The sequence below is a fragment of the Carassius auratus genome, chromosome 20 (assembly GCF_003368295.1).
Source record: "Carassius auratus strain Wakin chromosome 20, ASM336829v1, whole genome shotgun sequence".
In the NCBI taxonomy this organism is placed as follows: domain Eukaryota; kingdom Metazoa; phylum Chordata; class Actinopteri; order Cypriniformes; family Cyprinidae; genus Carassius; species Carassius auratus.
In genome coordinates this window covers 1896521-1919923 of record NC_039262.1, presented here as the reverse complement: position 1 = coordinate 1919923, position 23403 = coordinate 1896521, and the positions used below count along the sequence as shown (strand labels likewise).

Sequence of the window (23403 nt, the reverse complement as noted above, 5' to 3'; positions counted from 1 at the left end):
GCACTTTAACAGCCCTATTTAAGCTGTCTGTAACCCCCCTCACCTGATCTCAGTTATCCTCCTCTCATTCTGGTCCGGTGAATCAGGTTCCTCATCAACTCATTTTCCAGTATTATTGGCTAAGAGAGAGATACGATCAGCTTTTAAAAGCACTTTTCATCATTTCATAAACAACCATTCACAAATTACTTTTTCTTAAATAAATATTTAATTCAGGGCTGAGCAGAAAGTACAGAATAGGGACATTTACTAATTCATGATGACTATGCCAGATATTGATTAGCTAATGATGTTACATAAGATAAGGGTAAGTAGAGGTGCACGATAAATATCTGCAGGTAATTAATGCGCATCTCGTCAGTGAAGCCGGTTTTCTAATCAGCGGTAGATTCCATCATGCATGACTTCACATACTGACAAGCTGCGCAAATCAACAATGATAAACTTGGATTTGCGCTGCTTCTCAGTTAACAACGGCTCTGTGTAACAGCTGCTCCATGTGAAATCAGGCACCTGATTGAATTTACTGCTGATTAGAGAACCGAGTGTTCTGACGGAACAACACCATACCCATCAGAATGGGATACAAAAAAAAAATGTTTTCTTTTTTTTTTTTCATATTATGGAATTCATGGGGGCACAGAAGCGGTTTAGTTACCATTATTGTTCCAAATATATACGTTTGCATTTAACAGCAGGAAACTCATACAGGTTTAGAACCATTTTGTGGTAAATGATTCCTCCAAAGCAGCCTAATATCGCTACTGTTGTCATTTGTGTCAATAATGTAAATGAAACATTAGAAAGAAAATCATTCACTGTCCTTGACCGAATCATTTTTGTAAAATAGTGTATATTGAATGTATACAGTGAAGACTCTTCAGTCTATTTATAGTTTATTTATTTTATGCAATATAAAATTTCTTGATAAAAAAGGTTGTACATTCGAAAGCTGAATTTCTAATTTCAAAAAGGTAAATATATATTTCAGCGTTTTGCAAACTCATGCGTTATGCCTATAAGGAAATTATGCGTAATCATTTCACAAAAATGTATAAAGTTTGCATGTTTTGTGCAGCTGTCACTGACTGAATGATTGCAGACATTCTTTGTGTAATGTTATGAACTTAGGATAAATCACAACAAACTCTAGCTAGTACACATTTATTTCACTTCGTTTTGCTGTAGCTTATTAGTTATCATTTGAGTGCAACAACTGAAATAAATCTGTGAACTAATAATTTGGTGTGAATGTTCTTAAACTTGGGCTTATATTAAAAAATGAACAGGATTACAAGACACAAACAAAAATGCATAAACAAAATTTTGGATTGAATAAAATTGTATGGACAAAAGTGTAAAAAATAGCCTACATTTTGCCACACTGTAAATGTAAAAATACTTCGGCCACGGCATTTTATGGAATAGAATAAGCAATATAAGCAATTAATTTGATGTTAGCTAAATTTTAAGTACAGATGTTCACGTGCTTATGCTTGTTACTATTTAAAGGTTATGTATTAGTAAGGTTCTTTGTTCATGTTGACCAACTGTATATAGTGATGTTTGTATTCATATTCAATTCTATTGTTTGCTGTGATATTTATGCACGTGCTAAGAGAGTTGGACAAATACATGATAAGTTCGGTGTTTACTACAAATATATATACAAAGATATGTTAATAAATATTAATGATGCTGAAATAGATCGCTGGAATATCTATGCTGTAATTATTTTAATATTACAGTTTAATTGTGTTGTTTACTATATGTATAACGAGATTTATTTGATTGTATTCAGCACCATATCATCGTTGCATTTGTTCTATTAGTGGAGCAAGAGCTCCGCCTTGTGTGTATTTGTGTAATTTCAGTCTGCATGCTTCAGTTCTCAATGTAGTATTGTTTTTTATATTGTGATAGTTACAAGCACTGTACTTGATATTTGAGAAGTTTCAGAGACCACACACAAACACACAGCTATGCAAACTGTATCTAACCCAAACTGCTGGATTATTGGAATAAATCAATTCTTGAGAACGGAAGCTGTCTCGATCTTTTGCCTATAAACCTTCTGATCGAGGTTGAGTATTAGATGTTGGCCAACCAGTCCATCCATGCACATATATCTTTAACAAACTGCATTTATCTGATTCAAAATATAGTCAAAACCGTAATATAATAGTCATGAATCAAATGGCAGAATCAAGTTTAGAAATGTCTTTTTTTAGGCTACATATCTTTAATATGTTCTTGGAAGAATAGGGGTTTTTTTTTTACAAGCAGATTCATCAAGGGTTACATTACACTTTCTTCTGTGTTGTCTTGTTTTTGTTCTTAGTTTACTTAAGTGCATTAAATGCATCCTCCATACAATAGCTAAAATTTTCCTTTATTTTGAGTGTGAATCACCATTGAATTCATATTTTTAAAAACAAAATGTCAGTGTCCCAATATAATTATATGTTATACCAACAGACAACATCTAATTAAGGCCATAATCCAATTTTTATTCCTTATTATAATCCAATAGCCTCTAATTAAAACAGAATTGAGAACATATATTTTTAGGAAACTTTACGACTTAAAAATAATGTTATTAATATAATTATGTGTTTGATATGCATCAAAATAAACCATGCATTTGAATCAGTGATAATTGTTTATCATTTAGGTGTGCAATACTAAGAACAGATAACAGAGAAACACATCAGTGTAGGTTGCAAAAGGTTTATTGGGCCACTGATATGGTGGTGAATGTCATTTAATTCTTTGCCAGAGGAAGATTGTTTAAAATGTTAAAGGTAACAGAAGAGCGTAACAAAAATAATTGAAATGGTAGTTGGTGCACGTCACTATTGGAAATCAGTAGCCTAGATGTAATCATCCAGATGTTCTGAGATGGAACATTAAACCTTGTGTTAATCTTCATTTGTAAATGTAAAAGTTTAAATGTTTTATATTGTAAACATGAAAAACAATGACATTTCAGCAAAAAAAAAAAAAAAAAAAATTGTGGCAGTGTATGGTTCACAACCAGCAACGTGGAGAATGTTGAATAGTCTGACTTGGAACAGGGTAAACACATAGAACATAGAAAAAATATATATATATAAAAACTAACATTGATCAAAACATCAAAAAAAAAAAAAAAAAAAAAAAAAAAAGATTTGTCCACAGATCAATTTATTAAGGTTTATTTCATTTGTTGCAGGTAGTGGTGTATTAAACAAATGAAAATAATAAAAGACCGTTTTAAAGCATTGCAAGCTGCAAACTAAGAGCACATCGAACTGAAATGACCTAGCTGAGCTTTGCTGTGCTTTTCCCTAACGTTACACAAAGAATGCCAATCAAAAAATGCAATCATTCAGTCAGGTACGACGGCACAAAGTGTGCAGAGGTTGTGTGAACAAAAAGGTGAACTGCTAACTAAAACAAAGTTTTACGAAGTGATGAACAAATGCAGTTCAGGCGTAATTTTGTACGACGCTAGAAATACATTTAACTTTTTTACTTAAATACGAGGAAGGAGCGTGAACTGAAACTCTCAGTTCGGGAAAATCACAAATATGTATTAGTGCACCGCCCAATAAAACCGAAAAAAAAACATCCCAACGCGTGTCGTTTTTACCGCTGTCATGTACTGTTAAAATACTACACATTTCCACTAGAGGCCGCTCTAAACCAACACATCTGTTGTTTCAGCCCGCCCTCTCTGGTTGAACTTGACGAAAGTAAAAAAAGCTGACACATTCATAAGTGAAAACATTTATGGACACAAAAGCCAAAAAATCTACTTAAACAAAATAAAACAAAAACATCGTTTTTGTATTTATCCCTACTTTATTTAACATTAGCATTTTTTCTCATTATTTGCCTAGTCTAAAAATGTGATTTGAAAGAGTATACAATATGTAAATATAGCATAAGCCTATATTAAACCTTAATGCTCTATATGGTAAATAATAACAATACATATTTGTCATGTGTTTATGTATTATATACACTACATAAATCTTAAGTGTACTATTCTTTATTCTTTTATTCTTTATTCGCAGCAGCTGTGTGTGAGAGTGAGTTAGTTTCCGGTTGTGTCTCTTATGTGTTTCACACTCGAGCTGCAGTCTAGTTGGACAGCTCATGTCTGCTGGAAACGACGAGTTTGGATTTACACACATTTCTAAACCACTTCGTCTGAGTCTGTTGGGTTCTAACAAGAGACTAAAATGTGTTTGGTGGTGTAAATAAACTATTTTGTGAAACGATCGTTTCTGGCAGAGGAAAAATGTCTGGATGAAGAGTATATCACCATTAAACTGCAGGTTTCTGTAATGACTAATTAATGTGGGCATAATGGAGACGAAGGTAAGGACTTGTTTGTCGTATTTTTGTATAAACGTTGTGTCTGCTCTGTTTGTCATTTCTTTGCACTGAGATCACACTGGCAGTATTCCCAAACACATGCTGATTTATTTGCTCTTAAGCGTTTATATCCGTCACATGCATCATAACCGACCTGTTTAACTCATCGAAATGGGTCTAATATGTCTCTTTTTTTTGTTATTTAAACGATGTTTTTTTTTTTGGTAAGCCTAGGAAAATCTGGATCATTAAGAGTCTTGTGACATTTTAGTGTGGCCATGACATCATCTGCAATGCATACTGGGATATGTAGTTAAATTTTAAAGAATCATTCACCAAGTTTAGTTAATCTTATAACCAGTGCACTAACTAATTATCCATATAAGTGAGAGCTTAGGTCTCTTAATGTCAGTTCTCCTTGGGATAATATGTTAGTCTTATGGGTCTGTCATATATCCTTTTAGGTATACATATACTCAGATTTTGCTTAAAAGAGATTATTTTCCTGGTCAGTTATTGTACTTTTGATGCCTCAAAAGTGAAATAGGTTGGTGGTTATTTCAGCATTTCTTTTGAATTTGTTTACCTATGAAATAAATTAGATTTTTAATTAGCTTTGTGTCTGTATAAATACTATTAACCTTAAAACGAACTCTCTTTAACCCTCACATGCCTAATTACATTTATTTAAAAGACTACTCTTTTCTAAAATTTTACATTTATTCATCATTAACAGGGCTAAATTGAAAATTATATTTTTCCTGTCTGTAAAAGTACTATTCAGTACCTTTTAAAAACAAAAGTATTTGTGTTCTCAAAGTATGACTGTAATTTTAATTGTAAAACAAATGTTCCTGTTTGTCTATGTGAAGCGGCTTTGACATAATCTGTATATGCAAGCACTACACAAATAAAGGTGAATTGACTTGATTTAAAATGGCATATTTTTATTTTTAACTTTTATTATTGGTAATTTTAAGTTTTAATAAAGTCACCCTGTTATAGACTTCAATTTATTCCTGCTCTCTTGACTATCTATATGAGGATGTTTCTACTGATGGAGGGTTTCTTATTCTGTTATTTGATCGCTGTTCCTCATCTTATATCCTCCTCCTGTCTCGCATATCATAATAAGATTTTCATCATCACTTTTTGTTTAAATGGTTCTGCACATTTATGGTATCAGACGTTTTTGTGGTGAATCCAGCACTGTTTATAAAGTGCTGTTTTTCATTTGAAGTAAATTCTCTCACACACAGACTCTCTGTCTGAGGATCTAGTCCTGGTTGTGATTCCTACATAGAGAGAGCCTGTCTCACTGTTCATACAGACCTCACTGTTTGCAATTTCGATAGCTTCAGGATGTGTGTGTGTTTCTGTGTTCCCTCTGTGTGTGTAAGAATAACGGAAGCTTTGTGGAAGGTGTTTCTTTTTTCGCAATGTACAGTGGAATTGATTCTGCTTTTTGACAATTTGTATGCTTTTCATCACAAAAATGTGCTGTTTTAACTTTATCATCTGTTCTTTCTTTATTTTATTTTTTATATTTTACCATAAAAGTAAAAATAAATGTTAAGCATTAAAGAAAAACTATTATTACAGTGACTTTAGGAACCTTTCACCCCAAATTTCTTATTATTACTGAAAAAACATCCTGTTTAAACTACAGTTTTTTTGTTATTAAACTCGTTAATTACATTCAGAAAATACTACCATGATTTTAGGAATCTACTTAAATATAATGCATTATTATTTATTTATTCCATTACAGTAATGAGAATGGGGTTTTTGGCATTGCTGAAAAATATGATTAATTGTCTTATAATATATAAAAATTGCAGTGGTCAAAATAAGCTTCAGTTTCTTAAAAAAAAAAAAAAAAACATTAAATTATATAAAATGATCCAGAGATTAACAGTTTTTCTATGATTTGCCAATTTGCAATGATGACATTTGTTCATGTGAAAAGACTTTAATTCATTGATTATAACCGCATGTAAAAAAAAAAAAAAAAAAATCCCTGAAATGGTGTTAGATAAATGTTAAACCAGTTAATGCTAAGGTCATGAGAATTTAATGGTGTCCAAAAAGAAATCCAGTCAAACTAGTGTAGCTGGTTGGGTTCTAGTAATAATTTCTGATTGCTTGGCACACTTGGTGTCTGTCTGTGCATGTGTTTTATTTAAGCATGTTTGATCTCACACAGGCACAGGTTTTATATGATTTCACAGCAGAGCCTGGAAATAATGAGCTGTCGGTTGGAGAGGGTGAGACAATCACAATAACCAATCAGGTGAGTTGATTTAACTTTCATAGCGTTTTATAACACCCAACTCTCCGTGTCTGCTCCGAGTTGTTGCATGTGTATGGATGGATCAAAACCTTCTTTGTAAATGTGATCAATTATTTCTGTTCCCAGAACGTTGGAGGAGGATGGATCGAGGCAAAGAACTCCAGAGGAGAGGTCGGATTGGTACCAGAGGACTATATAGAGGTATGCAGTGGTTAACAAAAATGGCTTATACAATGGCTTTTTTACAAAGTTATCTTAAATAGTAATAAATAATCCACGATATTGCTGTTTTTGCTATATTTTTATCAAATAAATGCATTCTTTTTGAGCATAAGAGACTTCTTCAAAAAACTAATCTTACTGACGGTAAAGATGGCTAAAACAAGATGTACAACATACGTATACAAATGTAAAAGAACGTTTATTTTGCACAGTAGATAGTTTGGATGCAACTCAGAAATATTTAAAAACAGAAAATGTGCACACTGAAGTTTAGCTAATATCTGTTTTTCGACTAATAATTCCAAACATTAGCTGATGAAGAACCTGTGTGTTTTCCTATGATAAAGTAGATCATGCAGTTTCATTATGATTGTCTCTCTTGTGTTGTAATACACATCTGGCAGTGTTTTGAAACCAAAAGGACAGAGAAACTATCGCTGCTGGAAGTGGAATGTGGCCTGTTTGATCGACAGGAAGTGTTTTCTTTTCCTGTGGCCAGCCAGATCTGAAGTGTGTTAGTGTTGTTCATTCTCAGGTTTAATGTAGGGCTGAATAAATGTGCTTGCTTTATTTCATAATACTGGGTATGGAAAAATAGGATTTTCCTTGCTCTTTTTTTTATGTATTGTTTATGGACAATTAAGTGAAAAAGCATTCGGAACGTCCAGTTGTTTATCAATAAAGTGCAGCAGTATCTTTGTGTTAAAGTGGATTATACTGAGTTGCTGAACATGATCACATTATAAAGCCATCCTGAGGCAGTGGTGCACATGGAGACCTGGTAAACAGTTTACTCTCTGTATAAATAGGCTGTGGAGTGATTCCGCCTGCTGCTGGCCACAGACAAACATTTCAATTTCCCTCCTGACCCGAGCTCACAGCTGCACTATCGTACAAACTCACGTGCTTCCTTCCTTCATTTTTCTGTCCTCATAGCCAAACAAATGACCACATGTTCACACTTCTGCAAATTCACATTCGTTGCGCACCCAAAGCTGTTTTTGAATCAGATGTTAATGCTTGGATTTTGATGGTTTTCTTTTTTTTTAAATGGAAGTAAAAGCCATTTCTTAAACGTTTATGAATAACAAGTAGGGAAAATAACTGGAAATTAGGCCTTCAACTAGTCCAGACTTTCATATAAAGTCATCTAGGAGCAATATTTTGTCAAATGAGTGCCTCAAAGTGAGCAAAATATCACACCGTACACATTCGAGTGACAAAGTCAATCAAGGCATAATTTTTTTGAAAACCAAAATGCATTGGCCTTTTTATGGATATATTTAATCCTAATGTGTCTGGAAATGTCTCTTTTCTTCAGCTTCAACCATTTGGCCTTGAACAAGCTTGCCTATGTGTCTTCTTATTCATATGATACCAGCAACCATAATGCATGAGATATCATATTCCCAGATGCCAAGCAAATTGTATGGGTCAAAAAAAAATTTAATTGTAAAGATGAAAATTTAAGAAAGGAAACATTACTGTAATTATACTAAAAATATTATGTGCTGTAAAATCTGAAGTGTTTTTTTAAAAAAAAGGACTGATCCTTGTGAATTTGTCTCTTTGTGTTTCTCTAGATTAAACAGGCTCAGCCTTTTACCTCTGGAGGTAATGCAGCATCCCTCGATCTTTCGCTCTTTGACAGTCACATACCGACCCCGGCCCCGGCCAGCACCGCACAGGTAAGACATCGTGATTAAGAGGGGTAAACTTCACATGTGAATTGTTCAGTCTTTTGACTAATGTTACACATAAACTTGCCGGTTTTATCGTGTGTTTAACACGCTATTCTGTTCATTTCTCTGTGTAAAGCTCCTTCACAGTGCTTTTCTCCCACCGTTTAACTTCCTGAGAGGAAGTGAGCAGGAAGGGAGATTGCTGTTCCAACGCATTAAAACGTCTTACTCAGAATGTAAAAATGTGTGTGCAAGCAAACTCTGAGAATAAAACATCCTGTGTCACTTATTCGGAAGATCAGCGAGGGGCCAGATGTGAAGGATGATGATTTTGAATTAACATACAGGATGAGTGTTTGGATTCTCCCATATGGTAGTGAGGGACTGTGGGTTTAGCCTTCAGTGCTGAGACTGAAGTTTTCTTTGAGTGGGCTGCTTTGTTTTTTTGGAGGAACTGTGATTTGATCAGCAGCATTTTGAAGAGTGGGAAGCCTTTAGGTGCAGATCATTTGAAGAGTTCAGATGCAAAAGCCCCTAAGTGCTGTTTGAAATTTGCCTGTTTATTTTCGTTTATTTCACCTAAATGGCAATGAAAATTACCTAGTCATTGCTGTTAAAATGAAATGAGAACCTACACATAGGAGCCTGATTAAAATGCTCATTTTAGAAGAAAATTTCAAACGGCATTAAGAGGCTTTTGCATCTGAACGCTTCATTTGTTTCCAGTGGCCCTGGCATTGGCTTTAGTGTTGAATAGATTTTAGCAGTATTAAAGACAACATGAAACCACTTTCTTCTGACTTCTATTAAGAGACACATTTACGAACATTCTGCAGGAGCTAATATTTGGAAACATATTACATTGTTAGGGCTGGACAATTAATCAAAGTTATCGAAACCGACATTCAGAACCGGATTTTCCAATTGGGTCGGTTATGTTTTTCAATCCTTTCCCCAGGGTTGCCAGGTTCGCAAAACAAAACAGTCCTGATTGCTATTAGAAACTAGACCAATCATGTTTTTTCTCTGAGTTTCCCTCTTCGTTGGGTGTCCACTCCATCAAAATCACACTCAGAGGGGGAGAGTGCTTTAATAAAAAAAATAAAAAAAGGACTAGAAAAACAACCTGTGGCAGCAAGTAATCTGAAAATCTCCTTTTTATGTTCAAATTGAATGTATCTTTTTTTCATAAGATGTTAATATTTCAAGAAATGTGTGCTTTGATTCAAGTTGTTCGAAATATTCAAACAGTAACCATAAATTCCTTCAATTATTTTAAAATCACAAAGATAAGAAATGCATTCATTCATTTGAATAAAATATCCCACTTTTAATAGTTGAGCATATTTACAGAAAAAAAAAAAACCTTGTCAGTGAACTATGAGAGCAAATTAATAAATAAAATAATTGTTCATTAATTGAAATCAAGGTAAAATTAGTTAATCGAGATTTTTATTTTAGGTCATATCGTCCAGCCATAACATGTTAAGTTGATGGTTAAAAATGATTAAATACTTCTAATTATGATTCATGCTTATAAGAAACAATTACATTTATTAAGACCATAAATGGGATCAATGTTGAGTTCATGTTGTCTTCAAGTTCATCAGAGCTGATCGTGTAAAACCATCCCCGATGACAAGCAGTTGTTTATGGTGTCATCTCAAAGCCTGAAGCTCATTGGCTAGTCAAGATACAGACTTTAACCTAGTTGCTGTAGTCTGTATGCGCTTGATGAATCACCGATAACAGATGTGAAACTAGCAATGCTAGATATGTATGAGTCACTGTAAAATGTGTGGCACAGTTAACCACAGACATCTCTGCAGACACCGATATTAGTCGGCTCTATCTAGAATTTTTATTAGTGGATCATGCGGTAGTGATGGATAATATATTGCTGTAATTCAGATTTGCATTGACAAAACTGCAGAAAATCCACATTAAAACTTGTCCTGTGGGTGGGTGACAGTGACATGTAAACTGGTCCACCATAAATGTTTTTATTTCTGTGCACTCAAAAAGTATTAAGCCCTAAATGATGTTTTAGAATTTGGATTTAATTTGGATTAAACTGTTTTAACATAAACTAATACATTTTAATATGATGCATATTTAATCATACAGAAAGGAAACAGACAAGAAACTGTCTGCACCTAAATCAACAATTTCCATTTGTTTATTTCAGTAAAATAATCTTATTTTTAAAATGCATTTATTCTTAAATATTGTGAAAACAATTACATTTATTTAGTTGAAAGTGTGAACATGGTTAAAATATGGCTAGCTATGAAACAAGCATTACTCTGTTGGCTAAAATTAATTCATTTGATTAATTGGTTGGTTAAAACACTAATTACATTTAATGATCAAAAATATATACATTTATTATGTATTCAAAACACATTCACTTTATACATACAGAAATATAACATTCATAATACAGAAACAGATATATTTGTAAAGAAATATTTTTATTGTTGTTTGCTTGTTTCAGGTATAACTTATTTAGTTTGTTCATTCCTGTGGGTTTAAATTGTGTTGTCCAAATGGATGGGAATTTTAGATTAAATTATACATAAATGTTAAATTTTGAACAAAATATTTTTTGTCCATGTACCAATGGAGGGTAGAATTGCCTGGAATGGATCATACATTACAATAATTAGCTGGTTTGAAATTTTTGATAAAGGAGCAACTGTGGCTTTATTGTAGGTTTTTTATTTTTTTGATTGCTGTGGCAAGCCAACTGAATTTAAGACCCTAAGTAATTGCTCAAGTTTCTTTTGATGATGCAAGCATTTTTCTGAAAAGCATCAGAAATGAAGTACACACTAATGGTCAAGTTGCATGACTGTGTATTAGCACTCTGCTTTAAAACTATTTGATTGATGAATAATGTTTTGTGCTAGTTTTCGACTGTGTGTATCATAAACACTTGCAGGTGTCAGGTGGGCCTCAGTTGTTTGATGAAGAAAGTCTTGTCTTTAGGGTCATGTCAGGGTAACCCTTCCCTTTCAGCGCTTTATGATGATGTAACGTCTTTCCCCTAAAGGTGGATGTAGCTCAGCCGGAAACCCCAGTCACCCCAGTTACCCCAGGATTTTCCTCCACCTCCCCTGATGAGGTACCCTAAATGTATTTGGCATGACGGACGCCACGCATGCTCGATTTTGGAGCCCTCACTAACCAGACCAAAACCTAAACACCCTGCTCTCGGGGTCTGAATGCTTTTAGATTGAATCCGACCCTAATGATCACACCAGACAACTACAAATCACACTTCGATCAAACTGATCAGCACTGTTTCAGCCTAATGGCTACATCACTGTCTATCTGCCAGCTTTTAAAACATAAATGCAATGATTCAATCATCTGCTGGAAAGCCGCTTCTGATTTATGTTACAGAAGTAGTTGTAATTTTTTTTTTATGTCACAGTTTTGTTTTTCATGTGTTTATTGTTGAACTGAAAGCTGGTCTGGAATTAAGACCGCATTTTTAGCTAACTGCAAACTGATAAACAGTATGAAAGGAGAAATGTTTAGCACGTTTTATAAAGCAAAATGAATATTGTATTAAGTTAAACGCAAGTCAAATAAGTGGAGTCTGAATCTGTATCGGCCAGATATTTCCAAAATATTGCCTTCCAAGTTCCAAACACATGAATCCACATAAACACACACTCTCTAAAACCAGTCTTTCGTCGCATGGTTCTACATTCTCAAATGCATGACATGCAGTTTTTGCATGAGCAAATAAGAAAGTAGGCAACCAAACCGATAGTGTTTGTCTCTGATGCATGTCTGTCGTCCACTGTAGTAAAATAACAGAATGCTACTTGCAGCTATCATTTGACATGCATTTGCCAGAAATTACATGTCGTGCTTAGAGCAATAGGTCAAAGTTTTTCAGATGTGATATTAATCATGATTAGATGATAACATGAATGAGGCTTGGATGATGGGTGTGTTGTGGTGGCCCAGATGATGATCTGGAAGCACAGAGCATGTGGTTTGTGTCTCTGTGGCTCTTGGCTTTTGTTTCATCAAGGCTAGAAGTCCATTGAGAGTCAATTGTTCAGTGTTGACAAGCTGAAGCATGCATTAGGAAGGTAAACATCTCTTTCCTTTCAGCATGTCCATCTATATGCGTTTATTCCCATTTCATGGGCTTTCTTTAGAAGTCCTTGAATCAGTTGACATCTGATAATAGCTGCTCAAATGGACGCTTTCACAATAATAAAATAACAACCATAGGTTATAGAGTGCTTGTTGTTGGATGTGAGTGGGCTTTTTTTATCAGTTTTTTTGAGCGTTTCACAGTTAAAAGACCTTCTCGCTGGTAGCCAGAAAATGTTCAGCCTTTTAAAAAGATAATATTGTTTGTAAATGGTTCAAATGCATTGCTTGGTGTGAGACCACTAGTGAAATGCTCCTTTTTAATGCTTTTTGTTTCTTATCAATTGTAAAATTGTTGTTATTTTTCCTTTTTTCAGACAAGTAATGGTAATGACCCATGGGCAGTGTTTGACAATAATGCATCTGGGGGGGTTTCTAATAACTGGGCAGCTCAGCCAGAGGGTACAGAGACCGGGAAAACCAGCAGCAATGCATGGCATTCTGGAGGACACGGGCACCCGCAGGCCTATCAGGGTCCAGGTAACAACTCAAATAAACCTATGTTGGAATATTCAGTCCAGACCAGTGGTTCTCAACTTCTTGCTTTCAAAGGCACGCCGTTGTCCAAAACAAAATAGTTTTAATATTTAGGACCTCATAGATTTTGCACATTTAATTAAAATAAAAAGAATTATGGTACGTTTCAGAAATATTAGAAGTTGAATGTTTTTCGCAGTTCTCACTCTTTTTAACCAATCAATTTTCATAACTCCCATAATCCATTCATTCTTGATTTAGTGGGAAAGAAGGATACAGATTTTTTTTTTTTTATATTCACAATTACAATTTCTAGAAAATAAAACCTTTTAGAGCTCAACAGAAGCTAAAAAAAATTATAACTATACAAATTCCCATGGTGTTTAAAGATTTTATTTATTTTCCATATCTAAAATCCCACTTGTAAAGCTCACTGGGAGCTATTACATTCCTCTTTTAAGGTTTTGGTCCAGAGTATTTAGAAAACAACCTGCCCCTGCAATTTGTGAGGAGCCACAGTGCTGCTTTTTTTTTACATGGATGTTCTTGGCAGATTTTTTATTACCAAAACAAATTACAAGAAAGTAAGAATGCATTCATAGCAGAAAACTAACACACTGTGCAGTATATTTCCTAGTTGCACAGATTTTTTAATTTTTTTTTTTACTCTTGGCAGTCAGGTCTTATAAAAGGCATGAAAGATGAAGCTAATATTACTTTAATTAGTAATACCAAATGGAATGCATAGTATTTTGTTTACATTGTTGTATAGGAACGTATTAAAAAATATGAAAGTTGTTTTACAAGTAGTTGTGGAACAAGTGGGCGTGGTTCAGTGATCTCATCATGTGTCATGTGTTCGACTAAAGTGCGCCAGCAATGATGTCATCTTTGGAGGATCGTCTGTTTTGGAGTCATAAGGAGCTGAAATTCACCATTTCCATGTGCTGAGAAAAACAGCTTCTGCAAGTCTGTGACCTATAAAGACAAGCAGAGCATGTGGATTTGTTTTACAGTTGTTTTGCCCTGGAAACTGATTTATTTCCACAAGCAAGAAGACTTACTCCTCTAATGTTTAGGGAATCAAATATTATTGGATTTTTCCACTGAGTGCATGTGCAATCAGTTTAACAGTTTAAAACTTAAGTGCATAATGCACATGAGAGAATGAGGTTATATTTGTTGTCAAAAAAAAAACGTATCGTAACAAACAATCTTTTCCTTTTCTCTGAAGACATTTACCCCTACCCATGTCTTATTGATCTCTCAGGTAAACCATGATTTTCATGTGAGGGCTGTAATGTTGATGTAATAACAAGCTGCATGAACTCAGCAGGTACCAGAAACTCACAAGAATGTGCGTCAGAGTGTTTTGTAGGGATTGTCTTGCTGTGAATTTTGTTGTTTATGTAATACAGCCTCCGTTTATGAGCATTTCTTCTAGTGCAGGGACTTTTTTTCCCCAGTGGTTTTATTAAAACTAACATATTTAAGTGTGCATGATTTTTATTGTTCGTTTTTTTTGTATATAGATTTTGTTCCCCCCAGATTTTCAAGATTGTAACAGTTGTCCAACCAAAAGAGATTAGTTACTGTAGCATGGCTGATTTGTCCTGAGAGTGTTTGGATAACTAACACCCGATTCTTACCATGTTTTATTTTGAAGTATGTTTGAAGTGTGTGGCAATGACTGTTTATAGGTGCAGAAGATGATGAGTGGGACGAGGAGTGGGATGATGTGAAGTCATCGGGAGGCTATGCTGAATCTGACGCTGGAGAGGGCGGGGCTATAAACAGAGGCGGAGCTCATGGTTCATCCATGAAAATTGCCCTCAACAAGTAAGTCAGATCACACCACACAGATTGGACATAAAAACCAATATGTGTGGTGTGAGTCAGGTAATAATGCACTTAATAAAAATGTAATCCAGTTCATGTGCTTTTTCATGCTTTCTGGATTACAATAATGGAATTTATTAAAGGAGGTATTTCATGCATTCAAAGTGTCAATTGGCACGCAAGTTCTAGTCACTCTTTAGCTCCACCCACGGTAAACTTCCAGAAGCTCGGGTGTTTTCGGAGAGAATTGTAAAGCAGAATCTTTATTTTCAAAATATGATCAAACTTTTTGTAGATAAGGATTCAATACTACCCTGTAGTTACTCAAGATTAACATGAGATTGAGCAAAACTGTGTGTTAGGTCCCCTTTTATTGTATTATTTTTTAAATAATTTTATTATGTCCGAATCTTCTTCTCTTTGCAGATTCCCTGGCTTCTCCAAATCAGGTCCTGAGGTGTTCCTGCTGTCCAAACAGCCTGCCAAAGGAACCAAGTTGCCTGTTTACGTAAGCCACTCTTTAAAAAGGTGTTAAAGTCTCAAATTGCCTTTCCACAAATAAAGGCCTTTGAAAAAGCTCTTAAAGCAGAGCAGAGTCTGAAGTTCATAGTCATTGCATTAAATGTTGCATGCGCTGCAAAAAAATATATATTTCGCAGTCTTTTCCCATCCAGATATTGAAACATCCTTAAATACATAGTTGTTTTCTGAGAAACTAAATACAGTTAAGTTAGTTGATGCTTAAAACAGGAACAAGCGTCTGTCAATGAGAGATAATAGTGTAATTTCTGGTTCAAGTTGATATTTCTTAGTACATTAGCAGATATTTGTTCTTGTATTAATCATAACTCACTTCATTTTGATCGAGTTTTTAATAAAACAAGCCTTTGTATGTAATGTATCTGTTGTGTTGAGACTTTTCCACATACTAGAATGATATTCATGGCTCCATAAAAAGTTGTAATTGCTATATAATTTTATATGATGTGAGTGTGTATATATATACTGTATTTCAGGGTGGAGAGGTTGGCCCAGTGTGGGCGTATCCAGACTATCAGCTGGACTGTGTTGTTGCTGACCCTAAAAAGGGCTCCAAAATGTACGGCCTCAAGAGTTATATCGAGTACCAAGTCACACCAACTGTAAGTATAGAAAGCATCATGTCTGCATGAACATCTCCATGTTAGTGATTCCTGTTGAATCTATGTGATCCGATGTTTCTGCAGACCACAAACAAACCTGTCAATCACAGATACAAGCACTTCGATTGGTTGTATGAAAGGCTTTTGGATAAATTTGGTTCAGCGATTCCAATCCCCTGCCTGCCTGATAAACAGGTGACAGGTGAGCCCTTTTTATCACATACTGATTGATTAAAGAAGTTCAAAATGGAAATAACATAAGCTTCATTAATGCCCCCTTTTTAGGTCGATTTGAGGAGGAATTTATAAAAATGCGCATGGAGAGGCTTCAGGGTTGGATGTCGCGAATGTGCCGGCATCCGGTTATCTCCAGCAGTGAAGTCTTCCAGCTGTTTATCTCCTACAAAGATGAGAAGGTACATCTAAAAAAAATATATATATAGCTATCGATTAATCCGTTTTTCTTCGTATCTTTCCATCTTCCACCTTAATATTCAGCGAATTACTGTATATTTTGAAACTTGGCCTTTTTATTTTTGTTAAAGCATTTTACCGGTATTCTAAATCTGTATTACAGGACTGGAAAACGGGAAAGAGAAAAGCAGAAAAAGACGAGACGGTCGGAGTCATGATTTTCTCCACGATAGAGCCTGAGGGACTGCCAGACCTGGACCTGATTGAAGTGTAAGTCCTACAGCCCTGCTCAGGATCACTCCCTGATGGAAAATCTAGCTGTTAATAAGTTCACCTGGGTTGTCTTGTTACCGTCAGAGAGCAGAAGTGTGAGCAGTTCAACCGTTTCACCAGGGCGATGGATGACGGTGTGAAAGACTTGCTGACGGTAGGAAATGAACACTGGAAGCGCTGCACGGGCCGTGAGTATGACTTATGACACTCCATTAGCCTGCATGTGAATATATTTATATAGAAAATTGTATTTTTGAAAGAAAATAATACTGTGAAGAAATAATATATTCAACAAGAAAGCATAAACTTTACATAGTTAGAAAACGTTTCAACTTTACAAAACAGTCATGTGACACTGAAGACCGGAGTAAAAAATTCAGCTTTGTCACTGCTATAAATTACAATTTCCAAAATATTAAAAAAGAACATTTTACTAATATTTCTGTTCCGTCTTTTAAAAATATGAATTTTTTAGCAAAATGTGCATAATTCTGTTATGTTTGTACTTCAGAAACAGGGGCTTATATTTCACTGTCCAACTTTGAAAAAAAAAGTTTAGCTAGAGTGCACCGTGATTTGTATTAAAAAAATTAAATAAAAAATCTCTGCAAATTAAATGTCATATAAATTTTGAGAGTCTCAAGCTGATTAATCTTATTTCCTGTTTATTTTTCTCAGCCCTTCCAAAGGAATATCAACGGATTGGCAAAGCTTTCCAAAACCTGTCCTCCGTGTTCACCAGCAGTGGATACGAAGGTATGTGAAACTCTTCGTTTCCTCTTACTAAAGAAAATTAAAAAATAGTTCTCTTCTGATCTGATCTAGTTCTGAAAAAACTGAGCATATTCTTGTTCCTTTTTCACTCACCTCAATTATGAATTGACCAGCAGTCTTTGCATTTTATGGTCAGTCATTAGTATTTTTGGTATTCTTAACATGTGGTTTGACTCAAAGGAGAAGCTGCGCTCACAGATGCACTGACGGCCGCAGGAAAGACCTATGAGGACATCGCGCAGATGGTGGCGGAGCAGGTATTTAAAAAATAAAATAAAACTTCTCAGTTCTCTCTTATATTAGGAAGTTATGTCTTGTATAGTCTCAGCCTCAGACATCACACCCACGGACCGTTGGCTAAACACCTGATGCATATGGGACACAAAAGTGGAAACACTTCAGTAGTGTCAAAGTTGTCGTCGGATTGGTTAAATTCTACAGGATTTTCGCAAGCCGTGTTGCGTTCTTTAACGTTCTGCCTGGAAACAAAGAAGTTGTAGAACCAAACCCCTTCAGAAGAAAAGAAGAAAGCCATGGCGTTTGCATCAGTTACAATGAGTGTTTATCAGTTTCAACTAAACACTGGACTTTCAAAAGTATGTGAAATATCTAAAGTTCACAGCATAGAATCCTGTCACGTCAGAGAGTTTTACAAACAGGTCTGTTATTGTGGCGACATTTCCACGACCCGAAACAAAACGAACTGTGATTGGTTGTTTGATGCTGGTGAAATGGCCTCATTGGCGGGCCTTGGCCAATGTTAGATGCCATGAATTCCAGACATTCAGCCGTCAGTCTGAAGGTCTGGCTACGCAAGACTTTGTTTCATACAGCCTCTTGTGTTATACAAGTGTAACTATTTGAGCATCAAAACATCCTTATACTACAAGTTGAGTGTAGTTCTACGAGTCTTATAGGTCTGCAGTTATTTGATTAAAATGGAAGTTATGTTTTGAAATAGTATAACAGTTAAAAAAAAAAATCTTATTTAAATGCAATTTACTTACATTGAATTACAACGGATTTTCAGCCATTACTCCAGTCTTCAGTGTCACACGATGATTCAGAAATCTTTGTTCAAGAAACATTTCTAATCATAACTGTAATTCACTTGAATATTTTTGTGGAAACAGCGTTACATTTTTTCCCCTGGGTTCTCCGATGAATATAAAGAAAAAGAACAATTTACTTCAAATCTAAAATCTTTTACAACATTAGCAATGTCTTTTTTCGTCAGTGATCTAAATTATTTCTATACAAAAAAACGTACTAATCCCAATCGATTGAATAGTAATGCATGGAAGGTTATTATCAGAAAGTAATCAGGATCAGGACCCTGAGAGCAGCTGTATAAGTGAAAGGAAGCCATAGTTAAGTGATCCACATTCATTTAGCCTTGTTAATTATTTTCGACCTTACTGAAGCATGCTGTGAATGAAAACCTGCTTGTTGTTTGGCCTCCAAACTGTGTCTGGTAAGTGGCTCTGTGTCGCCTTGAATATTTTTAGAGCTCTGTTAACCCTTCATGTGATCTAGCACTGAATTGGAAACTGTCTTTAAACTTATTAAAAATAAAAATATCACGGATATATACTACCCGTAGAGATTTACTGTTTACACCCTTAAATGCTGACTGCATATGATTGGATCAAATAAAGTATTGTTGGTTTACATGAATCTCTTTTAATTACATTTAATTCAAATTTAAACAATTCCAATAGTTATGAACACTGTTGCTGTTGTCCAATCAGATTAGAGGACTGGAACTGAATCGCCTGTTGTTTAATGATTAATTGAGTCTAGTTATAAGGGTTTTAGTTTGCCTTTAATGGCTGATTTAGTCCAGTTGAGTTCTGATTCTTGTCTGGAGAGTGTTTCCGTGCGTCCGCATGCATATGTGTGCGAGTGACGCAAACGTTTCGTGAGCGGTTGAATGAAGTGACCCTGGGTGTGTTTGTGCACCGTCTGATGTAATCATTCAGTTATGTCTGTCTTTCTATCTCTAGCCCAAGAAAGACCTTCACTTCCTCATGGAAACGAACAATGAGTACAAAGGTCTGCTGGGATGCTTTCCTGACACTATTGGAGTTCACAAGGTACACCGGAAAGGATGACTACTCAGACTAGCAGTCCTTATAGACTCAAACTCGTTTAGAAATGTAGCGAGCAACATAGAACCTTTCATAGTGAACTTTTTGTAGTCAGCTAAATAGGTGTTTAAACAGAGCTGTAGATTTGATACAGAGAACATTGGAGAATTGATTGACTGCCTGTATTTTGAGCTCTCTTTCTTTTGCACAGGCTGCCATAGAGAAAGTGAAGGAAGCGGATAAACTAGTGGCCACCAGTAAAATCACCCCCTCAGAGAAGACCACCATGTCTAAACGTGCCAGCACCATGTCATACGCTCTGCAAGGTGTGTTTACCCTAAAACCACCTTCTAAAAGGATTACATTACTGAATAAGTCTTACTCTACATGATGTTAACACAACATTAGATTGAACATTACTAGACTTTTCAATATACACAAACAGGGCTGGAAACCTGGAAATATCAGGTACTTGGAAAAGCCATGGAATTATCTATGCAAAGATTTGTATTTTTTTTTTTTTTTTTTTTGTTGTATTTTATTATGCTGCACTAGACTTTATAAAATAAGATTACTACCTATATTGTAAAAAAAAAAATGTTTTATTACAAAAGTTTGGGATCGGTAAGATTTTGTATGTTTTGTTAGTCTCTTAAGCTCTAATAACGTTTGAAAATACAGAACAAACAGTAATATTGTGAAATAATATTATTGCAATTTCCAATATTGGTTTCATATTTTAATATATATAATTTTTCTCATATATAATTTTTTTATATTAAATTTTTTTTTATCAAATAAATGCAACCTTGGTAAGCATAAGAAGCTTTTAAAAAAATTTTTTACATTAAAGATCTTCCTGATTCCAAAAATTTGAAAGGCACTGTAATAAAATACAGTATAATAAATCCAGGTTTTTTTTTTTAAAGTTCTGATGTAATGTGTGTCAGTCACTTGAGATATTAATCTTTTCGGTTTAAAAAAAAAATAAAAATCCTGTAAATTCCAAACTTCAAAGTGATGAATATGACACATTTTGTCCTCTGTGCAGCGGAGATGAACCACTTCCATAGCAACCGTATCTATGACTACAACAGGGTGATGCAGCAGTACTTGGAGCAGCAAGTCAAATTCTATGAGATGGTAAATGTGGGGGAAAAAAACATAAGTTAAAGAGCAATCCATAATGTTGGGAGTTGTTAAAGCATTGCATTGTTTTTTATGTTTTGGCAGATTGCTGAGAAACTGCGACATGCTCACAGTCAGTTCACTACCATGTAACATCGGAGCGGCCGTCCAGAAGCTGCCTCACTCGTTCTCTCTGTTCCTCTTACATGATTATTCTCGTTCTGTATTTCTATTCATGTTATCTGTGTCATGATGTCAGTGCCATAAAAATATCCTGTTGATCTCAGGCCAAAGAAAGCATCGATCGGTGGCCAAGCTCGAGTGTTTTTAAAAAGCAGCTACAGATATATAAATATCCAGTTATATGGGGCTTTAATTATTATAATTATGTAGTTAATGATTTAGATGTTCCAAGTTCTGATAAATATGAAAGATGCAGAGAAAGACGTAACTTTACGTACTTTTATACAATTGATCTAAACCTATTCTGAGGCCAAGCCAAGTTAGATTGTGCCTTGTTTTGCAGAGACCCTGCGAAAAAACATGCTTTTTTTTATCCACTGCACTTTACTGTGGCCTTTCAGCGCATCATCATGTTTGTGTTTGGTCACAGCCAGAAACAAGCCCGATCATTTTCTTTGGAGGCTTTTGGAGATGATAACAGGAGGGCTGGTCCTTTTTCCCCATATGAGACATTTTGATGTTGTTTTTCTCGCTCCCCAAAGCCAAATTACAAACAGAGCTCGTGCTCAGCTTGATGCTTCCACCTCGCTGCAATTATCACCTATTTCTTATCTTGTAAAAATGAAATTATACTCCATCTGATGCATGTTGTTCATATATTTTGTATGTATAGCAGTGTTCACAAATCTTTTACACACAGATTGACAAAACAATTGAGATTATGATTCAATAAATACTGATTTGTATGCTATGCAGTGGATTTGTTTCTCCGTACAAGTGTCTGAAAAATGAATGAATGAAACTTGAGATGGAGGCTGTGTCTCAAAACCTAGCAAGCTGCCTATGTAGATTGTGACCCTGCTTAAGAAGGCTGTTTTGTTAACAGTGAAATTGGTTTAGAAATGGAGAACAGTGAGTCAGCTTTGTGTTTATGGTGAATATGAATGAGGCGGTCTCAAAAGATGTTGTTTTATGTCTGAATGTGCTTTTCACACCAGTAAGACCAATGTTTTGTGTGATTTTGGGGTTTGTTTCGTAATATAACAGAAATCACATACACTTTATTTTAAGGTGTCCTTGTTACAGTGTAATTATACATTAAAGCTGCGGTAGGTAACTTTTGACGTTCTAGCGGTTAATAAACAGAACTGCTTGCGTCTTGAAGAAGAACATCGTAGCTGGAACTACTTCTCTCTGTTTATGTCTATGAAGAATCACAAAGGTACTGGGTTACTCCGCCGCGGTACCCCCGAAGCAATCTAAAATAGAATATAAACACTTATTATAGGTGTACCCTAGTGATTCAGGACAAGCTAAAAACACGGTTTGGAAAATGGATTCATGGTTTACTCGCTTATATAAAATTTTCTACATTTTGAACAAAAACAAAGTTACGGACCGCAGCTCTGATTGGTTGTTTTTTACCGGGAGCGGATGACTTTCTGCAAATGGCAATAGGACCACTGGGAGGAGCCAGAGGAGCTTGATTTTTTTCACAGATTATCTGTCTCATATTCTACTGTCAGGACATAATGACAGGTTTAACAAATATGTAAAAAATATATTTTTACAAAAGTTACCTACTGCAGCTTTAAGTGCTGAGTAATATTAAAGGGTTAGTTCACCCAAATAGCAAAATTATGTCATTGATTATTATGTACCCTCATGTTGTTCCAAACCCGTAAAACATCAGTTTGTCTTCGGAACACAGTTTAAGATATTTTAGATTTAGTCAGAGAGTTCTCAGTCCCTCCACTGAAACTGTGTGCACGGTCTACTGTCCATGTCCAGATAGGTAAGAAAAACATCATCAGAGTAGTCCATGTGACATCAGAGGGTCAGTTAAAAATTTTTGAAGCATCAAAAATACATTTTGGTCCAAAAATAGCAAAAACTACAACTTTATTCAGCATTGTCTTCTCTTCCGTGTCTGTTGTGAGAGAATTCAAAACAAAGCAGTTGGTGATATTCGGTTTGCGAATGAATCATTCGATGTAACCGGATCTTTTTGAACCTGTTCACATAATCGAACTGAATCGTTTTAAACGGTTTGCGTATGCAATACGCATTAATCCACAAATGACTGTTAACTGGCTGTTAACTTTTTTAATGTGGCTGACGCTCCCTCTGAGTTCAAACAAACCAAATTCCCGGAGTAATTCATTTACTCAAACAGTACACTGACTGAACTGCTGTGAAGAGAGAACGGAAGATGAACACAGAGCCGAGCCAACGAACAATAGACGTTCACGAGTCAAGAACCGGTTGCATAGGTTTTCGGATCACCAGTAGTTCTTTCGGACAGTTCAATTCAATTTGGAGATGATTGCCCTTGATTCAAG

The 23403-nt window shown here is 35.2% G+C and overlaps 1 protein-coding gene across 4 annotated transcripts; it reads left to right on the top strand.

Moving 5' to 3' along the window:
* Positions 1-4086: 4086 nt before the first annotated feature.
* On the top strand, positions 4087-21812 carry LOC113120503 (sorting nexin-9). 4 transcript variants are annotated; one of them, XM_026290366.1, is made up of 20 exons: positions 4087-4368; positions 6572-6658; positions 6785-6859; positions 8464-8568; positions 11618-11689; positions 13059-13221; positions 14453-14488; positions 14919-15057; positions 15484-15565; positions 16074-16199; positions 16284-16401; positions 16485-16615; positions 16777-16883; positions 16971-17074; positions 17565-17642; positions 17841-17917; positions 19667-19756; positions 19962-20076; positions 20802-20893; positions 20984-21812. In XM_026290366.1, the coding sequence occupies exons 1-20, from the start codon at positions 4357-4359 to the stop codon at positions 21029-21031; spliced, it is 1857 nt and encodes a 618-aa protein (XP_026146151.1). In that variant the 5' UTR covers positions 4087-4356; the 3' UTR covers positions 21032-21812. The 4 variants fall into 4 exon arrangements, with proteins under 4 accessions (XP_026146151.1, XP_026146153.1, XP_026146152.1 ...); XM_026290368.1 differs by lacking the exon at positions 11618-11689; XM_026290367.1 differs by lacking the exon at positions 14453-14488.
* Positions 21813-23403: the final 1591 nt, after the last annotated feature.

What these genes read in the sequence shown, in the direction of transcription:
- LOC113120503 (XM_026290366.1), top strand. An exon ending in CATGTCATACGCTCTGCAAG is followed by an intron (nt 20,077 to 20,801) that starts GTGTGTTTACCC and finishes TCCTCTGTGCAG; the next exon opens with CGGAGATGAACCACTTCCAT. An exon ending in AAGTCAAATTCTATGAGATG is followed by an intron (nt 20,894 to 20,983) that starts GTAAATGTGGGG and finishes ATGTTTTGGCAG; the next exon opens with ATTGCTGAGAAACTGCGACA.